Source organism: Orbicella faveolata, unplaced genomic scaffold, assembly GCF_042242905.1.
Source record: "Orbicella faveolata isolate gen_17 unplaced genomic scaffold, um_ofav_v1 contig_12, whole genome shotgun sequence".
Classification (NCBI taxonomy): Eukaryota; Metazoa; Cnidaria; class Anthozoa; order Scleractinia; family Merulinidae; genus Orbicella; species Orbicella faveolata.
The window spans coordinates 28,165,001-28,173,208 of NW_028301539.1; the positions used below are offsets into that span (position 1 = coordinate 28,165,001).

Here is an 8,208-nt window from a genome sequence, read left to right on the forward strand (position 1 = left end):
ATAGAGCAATTCAGGTGATAACAATTGAGTTTTTAATTTCGAGAGGTCTGAGTTTTCGGGGTCTGAGGTTTCAGGGTCTGAGTTTTCGTGACACCCGTTTTTCCCGGCTTTCCCTAGACTACCTCCAAATTGTACGACCCCTTGCGAAGACTGGTGACGATCATATCGAAGAAAGCACCGAATATAATGAAGTAAGCACCGAATATAATGAAGTAAGCACCGAACAAGGAAGTACCGAATATAATGGCCTTTGCACCGAATATAAGGAAGAGAGCACCGAATATAAGGAAGAGAGCACCGTATATAATAGTGTTAGTACCCGTAATAATGAAGAAAACACCAAACAAAGTTAGAACCGAATATAACGAAGAAAGCACCGAATATAATAAAGACAGTACCGAATATAATGAAAAAAGCACCGAATATAACGAAGAAAGCACCGAATATAACGAGGGAAGCACCGAATATAATGGAATAAGCACCGAATATAATGAAGACAGCACCGCATATAAAGACATAAGCACCGAGTATAATGGAATAAGCACCCAGTATAATGGAATAAGCACCGAGTATAATGAGTTAATCACCGAATATAATAACATAACTACTCAATATAATGACATAACCACCCAATATAATAAAAAAAGTATCATAAGACAGTTCTGGCGTTCCATAGAATTACCTTAACTCCAGTATCCCTGTGCAAAATATTGTGATGTAATGTTAAACCTACTGGGCTTCAGATCTTGTGGTACAGACTGAGGCCTGGGGCCCGTTTCTTGAAAGTCTTGGGAAGCCATTTTTAATTGATCTGTATCTAAAAACAGAGAGGTTTAAACACCTCAAACTTTTTGTATGAAGAGAACCTTTCTTCATATTAAGAATATGTGAATAAAACAGCTCAGTAATCTTAAGGTTTGAGATTTTGGTACAGCTTTCTGGGTGCGAAAACGTTTTGGGACCTTCGAGAAACGGGCCCCTGGTCTCTTGGATGAGATCATACATTTACATGATTCTGCTGGATTAAATGCAGTGGAGGGAGGGGGGGTGAGGAGTAAATATGATACACTCCTCTCTGATTCATCCTACTGAAACTGGAGTCCTGAAGGCTTTGGCCTGTTTAGCAATGTAATCCATCAAATATTTTCACTTGCGAGTGATCAGTCTAAACACATCACGTGACTGAATATGCCCCTGCTAAAACTGGGGAATATCACTCGGATATTTCCCAATTTTCAAAACCGCGCGTGTTGCGAAAAATGTTTGAAGGATAACAAACACAATAGCCTCCATTTGGGGCAAAAATAAGCTCGGATAGTTTTCCTTGGACATTATCTGTGCCTCAAAGGTGAGTTTTCCTCGAGCTATGCTCTCAGAAAACTGTTCCTTTTTTTTCGGACAATTATCCGAGCATATTTTCGCGCTAAATGGAGGCTACTGCTGATATATTTTATTATACTCAAATGCAGACTTAACTCATTGTTTTTTTCCTGCAACAAAGAGTTTCAATGCTGTCGACTCAATTCAAGGAATTGTTTCTTATTACAGTGGTTATATTTTTGTTCCGTTTTACAGCTTGGTGATTTAGATGATGAGACACGAGGAATGGTAGAAAAAATGATGTTTGACCAAAGACAAAAAGCTGTGAGTATTATTGGATGAATGTTGACTTAATCATTTAGAAATAATTCTGCCAATTTGGCAGCTAATGTAAAGTAAAGCCAGAAGGTTAGGATGTAACCTTGATTATCTTGACACTGTTGGTCTGACTTGCTACTTAACAATTAGATTATGAGCTCGAGATTTCTATCGCGCGATAGTTGATGAGGATGCAGCCCGAATCAACTATCACGCATAGAAATCGAGAGCGAATCTAAATGTTTTAGCATAAATCTACTAGGCATTCAAAACTTTATCTAAACCCTCTTCACAGACACCTCGAAAACGCACAAAAGCGGCTTCCAATTTATTAACAAGCGCTCGCTTCTACGCTACTCACTGTCTACAACAGAATAGATAGTGAGTAGCGTAGCCAATCAGAGAACGCCATTCCTGATAGAACGGTAGTAGACTTACTCTAAAATCAAAAGAAAGCTTGAGCTCTTAGTCTGCTGGCGAAGAATTGGAAAGAAATGAGTATTTTGTCAACTGTATTTTACACTATTAAATTGTGTTAGTGAGAAGGTTCTAAGTGACGGAAAGAAATTCGACAGGGATGGTATTTTAAAGGAAAATACTCAGCTCAGTCTTAGACTAGATATCAAACATGTTAGATAAGACTAGATTTTGACTGCTTTGTTTGTAATGTGAACATCAAAATTCTCCTTACAAGAGAGACAGGCGATAGAATATCTGTGAAGAATGGGATACTCTTGATGTACATGCGCCAACAAACTCTCACTACCAACAGTACTAACTGTAATCTGTGCAACCTTAACGATTCAAAAGGAAAATAAGGCGTCCAATGATTGAACGGTTGGGCTTACTACGACTTGCTTTGGTGTTTGTCATGATAACTGACATGAGGAATTTGTATTTTGATCTTGGAGCTGAAAGGTTAAACAAGTGCATTAACACTTTGGTTTGAGCAGTCATAACAGACTCTTTTTCCGCCACAGATGGGATTACCCACCTCCGAAGAACAGAAAAAGCAAGATGTTCTTAAAAAGTGAGTTAGTTTTTTACTAGTAGAAGCATGCTACAGTAAAGCATTGTAGATGTAACTTCCCTTCGTCGGTATTATTTCGTCTTTACTTTTGGTACATGGTAGATATATCTTGCTCTAAGAATGCTCGCAGGTTGTCAGTTTGTTAGTTTATTTATTACTAGAAGAAGCATACTAAACCATTGTGGGCCTATTTACATTGTAATTACGAAAATACCAGCCTGTGAGAAGGTTATCCACTCAGGAAAATTAAGAAAATGTCAGGAGAAATTTTTTGTCTTCAAACCACATTCCTCCATCTGTATTTAACAATTATTCCACGAGCGCGCGTTGGATATGAGATTGTAGTTAGCCAATGAGACGCGTAGAGCCGAGTTGGCTATAATCATCTCATATCCAACAAGTGCAAGTGGAGCAATTGCTTCATAAAAAACGCTCCCAAATATAAAAACTAAACTAAAATTAAGATAAAAAAAAAATTACCTGTACCCTTACATATTTGTAGAGCACGGTATAATAGCTCATAGCCCATGATGGCTAAGCCAATGAAAACTCTCAAATTGCATTATCCAATGATCCAGTTTTTAATAATATTCATTATCTTGTCTTTACTTCTGGTATACACCCCGGGGCGGGGCCGAGGGAGGGGGGCTCCCATATGAAAAGGTCTGTGATGCTCATCGGAAACCTTGAAGTAATCCGGCCCTGAGCTAAAGGAGATAAATCTGGGCGTGATCCTACGTAGCTTTATTAATTTCGACCTCTAAAAGATACCACTTAGAACGGAAATGACAGCGTTTTTTTTATTTTTCGAGTGCACCCTGAACGATGTTGTCTTTGAAGGCTACAAATATTGGCGTTTCGTCATGAACACATTAAGCGAGACCAGAATCCTTGATTTATACCCCTTAGGGGGAAGACGAGCATCCCCGACCTTTTTGTATTGGAGTTCTCCTCCGGAGGGATACATGTGTAACTTATTATTAGGTGAATGAGTTCTCACAGGTTGTCAAACAGAAACGTTTATTCTAATGCCGTTTATTCTAATTCTAATGTTTATTCTAATTTGTGTCTTTTTACCAGGTTTATGGAGCAACATCCGGAGATGGACTTCTCGAAAGCCAAGTTTTCGTGAATAGCATTCAGCTCGACCAACTAACAACTCAAATTAAATCAAGCTGCGGGTACTGAGCTTCAAATTCATATCAAACGAGGACGCTGAAGACTATTCAGAATACAAACATTATAATGTGGTTTTCTCTTATTTTACGAAGGACTTAGTGCTTGGAAAGGATTACCTTTTTGCTAGAGAACTTTGCATTTTGTTTAGCTCAAATTTATGACTGGCTTTCTCTTTCAGTTTCATATATCAGGCTAGCGCCATCACATGGAATTAAGCAATATAAATAGCAATGGGGTGTAAAGAAGACAAGCTCAAAATAACGGAATTTGAATTCATTCACTTTGGCCAATCCCCAAAATAAAAATAAAGATAAAAAATTAAAGTCACTTCGATCAGCCTTGAAGGCCACCCGCCACCGTCCCATGACCGTAGAAAACTTTTTCGTAGTGGATCACTGAGAGAAGTGTGACGATAGGTTATCCTTAGACTGTTCAACAGCCCTCTGTTTTCTCGTATTTCTGTTCAATGGTTAAACGCGCAGGTAGAACCGCTAAAGAACTGGACGCCAGCGAAAAAGGGCAGGCTTGACCGGGTAGGGGTGGGGCCCCCATCCCCTCGTGCTTCGCACGCTTTTTCCTTTGCGTGCGTTGAAAAATAGCGGTTTTGAACAGTCTATGTTATCCCCTCAGACGACACATTTCTGTAAACTTTTTTAGCAACTACCCCTGTAGTGTACCGTGGGTAATTAAATGTATTGCATCAACTAGATTCTCTAAGTAAGGTTTCTGTGTATAATTTCATCAGTGGAGTAAATTTTTGCAGAGAAAATTTTGGCGGGAATTTCATTTTTGTAGCCTGTGTACAGCTGCCCCAAAAATTAGAACCCGCCAAAAAATTGGTGTATGCTGTATCGCTTATAGTGATGTTTGTTTTGGACTTTATACGTGATGCCCCTCTCCCTGCTGTCAATTACTTAGTCAGTCACAGTGTAACAAAGATATCGCGATAGCAACCAGGATTTTTCTTAAATCACAAACTTTGAAAAGAATAATTTAAGCACCTTTTTATTATCGTGGTTCTTGTGCTTCTCTGGTTTTCGTGGTTCTTAGCTTCTCGTAGTTTTCGTGTACTTGTGGTTCCCTGGTTCTCGTGGTTGTCTGGTTCTCCACTTATGTCCAGAAATGCACCTAGATAAGAAATTTACAAATTTCACGATTTTTAGTTGCGGCTTTGCGAAAATCGCAGAAATTACAATTTTAATGATTTTTCGCAGCCGCGCTTTGCGAATTTTACACATTTTTCTCTCTTTGTTGTGTTAATTATAACATCGGCAAAGCGGCTCTGCGAATTTCACAACTGCAAAATTTACGAAAATTGCGGAGTTAGCAAATTTATATGTATTCCTCGTTGCAAAAGCGAACATAATATACGATTTCACTTTCTACGAAATAGGAATATCAAGGAAGAGTTAAGTGTATTCCTCGTTGTACTCTTTCGCTCCGAACGGAATAGGGATATCAAAGCGAACTGATGATACACCGTCTTTCGCTTCTAATGAAATAAGGATATCAATGCGCGAACTAGAAAGTTGATTAACTTTGTAAACCCAGCTTGGCCAACCAACACATGTATTTATACCTCGTTCCCTAATAAGGCCTGCAGGGATATTACGGACTTAACGTTAACACTACACTGGGCTACCCAATGCAAGCTTTAAACGACGCAAAGAAACTTTTGCGCCTCTAACAACATAACAATATCAAAGCCCCACCTAATAATAATATTTCTTCCTCATTGTGAAAGACGTTCAGAGCGCAGAAAGTTGACTAACTTTCTTCGTTCTCTAAGTTTCGGGCGGAAATCAAACTAAAAGCATATGCGAAAACATTAGACGCGTTAAACAAGGTGCAATAAATTTATTAATTTTGCAAAGCCCGCGTGGCCATCTATGATCAGCCTTCATTTATTTATAGAGGAATAAATTTATATGCCTAACAATCGTTGACCGTTTCTTTTGTGCATATGCGTCAAACGCGGAATTCTTTCCTTCTTCTTTCCGAGAAAATGTTGGCCAAGTTGTGACATTTTAAGCAAGTCATTCCAATTCTCAGGTTTTCTCAATTTTATTAATTTCTGTAAACTACATTTTGCTTCCTTTTTTAACGATTTTAATACAATTGTGATTGTAAATAGGTTAGTGCTGTAAATGATTATCATGTTAAGTCTTAGTGAAGAATTTTAATGAGCTCAATAAAATTGTTATTGCTATTATTGAAAAAATTATTGCTATTATTGTTATTAAAAAATTATTACTATTGTTATTATTATTATTATTATTATTATTATTATTAAGAGCCTTCCCTTTCTACTCATTTGCACACGCACATGATCAGCGGAAAGCGTTAGCGCATGCTCTAAGACTTGCAAGAACACAAAGTGGTGTCAAGTTCGTTGGCAGAAGTTAATGATTTGAAGTTTATATGAAATAATTCATATTTGAACTGCGGTTGTAGGTGAAAGTGAAGAATGATCATCGCAGTAAATTTTCCAATTTAAAGCAATTGGAAAGAAGAAGCCTGAAAAAAACATCAGGGCTTCAACGGGATTCGAAACTGGTGTACTACAGATACTACAGCTACTACTGCTACTACAGCGCTTACTACAGCTACTATAGCTACTATATCAGTGCTATAGCCATAGCAATGCTATAGCCAATATATAGGCGACACTACTAGCAAATGTAGTGAGGTCTTACACCATGTACTACCCGAGCTATGAAGCCACACATTGGGAGCGAGGTCAATTAATTGAGTTCATATCTTCCCGTGATATAAACTCAATCTGAATTGACCTCGCTCCCAATGTGTGGCTTCATAGCTCAGTTGGTAGAACATCGCACCGGTATTCTTGGAGGTCACGGGTTCGAATCCCGTTGAAGCCCTGATTTTTTTAGGCTTCTTCTTTCCAATTGCTTAAATTGGAAAATTCAATGCAGAAGTTAATGTTTAGCGAAGCAGCGCCCAGGCCCCGGCTCGACTCAACCTCGCCCTCGCCAGAAGCCCTTGCTGGGGGCCGTGTCGCCTGGTACGCTCGTTTCCGTGCTCGTTTTGTACGCGTAACTGTTGTTTCTCCGGGTTGTTCCTGCATATTTTCACCCCTCCCTTCCCCCCTTTTTTTCCTCCGGTCCTGTCCTCTTACTTTACTCCACCGGTTTCCATCGGTGTAACTCGGTATAGAGAGCCTCGCTTTGGTCGCGGTTTCTGTAGCAACCGTCCAAGCACCTACACCCTCGGTCGGGCCCGCAACTCGCTTCGGGACCAGGCCTCCGTAGGTGCTTCGCCCTTTTGCATCGAGTTTTATAAACCTGCGAGCCAGCGAGCCATGCGAGCCAAGGGGCGAGCCATGCGAGCCATGCGAGCCATGCGAGCCATGCGAGCCATGTGAGCCATGCGAGCCATGCGAGCCATGCGAGTCATGCGAGCCACAGTACAAATGTTAAGAATTTTTATGTTACATTTATATTCGCATGAGAGCAAGAGCAAGAGCAACGGAACAAGATGAATAAGATCGCAATATTAAATTCTTGCAGCGACTACACAAACCGTCACTAAGGACGTTTTTTGAATTAGCCAATCAGAACAAGAACAAGAGCAACGGAACAAGATGAATAAGATCGCAATACATGTATTAAATTCTTGCAGCGACTACACAAACCGTCACCAAGACGTTTTTTGAATCGCCCAATCAGAAGCCAAGCTAAAAAAAATCAAATAGCTACAAATGCCTCACAATGCATGGAAAGCCGATAAGGGTACCACAACTGTCATAATGAACAGAACAGATAAATTCAACGAGGGTCAAGTCCAACTTGATGATATACATACCGACCCTTCGACAAACCTATGGTTGACACCACGGCCAAAAAAGTTCATCGATTGATTCGATCACTACTTCAAGAAGGCCACATGGACCAAATGACGGCCAAATGGCTCTCCCTTACGCCCGATCCTCCGCGAATACCAGTGTTTTACACACTTACAAAGATTCACTGACAAACCGACACCCGTCGGTAGACCTATTATATCAGGGTGTGACGGCCCTACAGAAAGGATCTCATCTTTTGCTGACCACCTTCCTCAGCCGATAGCACAAAGACAAGCCTCGTATCTTAAAGATACAGCAGACTTTCTTAACTTCATCGAGAAGACTAAACTGCCTAAGAACACCATTCTTGTCTCAATGGACGTCACCAGCCTCTTCACAAACATACCACAGGAAGAGGGTATTACCACAGTATGCGAAGCATACGAAGAGTTTTATCACGAGAACCCTCCAATTCCTAGGTATTTAAGAGAAATGCTCACTCTGATTTTACAAGAAAACTCGTTCCAATTCAGTGGAAAAGATTACCTCCAAACTC

General features: G+C 39.9%; 1 protein-coding gene across 1 annotated transcript in view; it reads left to right on the plus strand.

Moving 5' to 3' along the window:
* LOC110059858 (nuclear migration protein nudC-like) overlaps positions 1 to 4,556 on the plus strand; it is a 17,735-nt gene extending 13,179 nt beyond the window's left edge. The window contains exons 10-12 of the mRNA XM_089283153.1: positions 1,576 to 1,644; positions 2,619 to 2,668; positions 3,749 to 4,556. Of these exons, the coding sequence (XP_089139279.1) occupies positions 1,576 to 1,644; positions 2,619 to 2,668; positions 3,749 to 3,800 (171 nt within the window). The 3' untranslated portion in view covers positions 3,801 to 4,556. The remainder of the gene's footprint in view (positions 1 to 1,575; positions 1,645 to 2,618; positions 2,669 to 3,748) is intronic.
* The last annotated feature ends 3,652 nt before the right edge of the window (positions 4,557 to 8,208 follow it).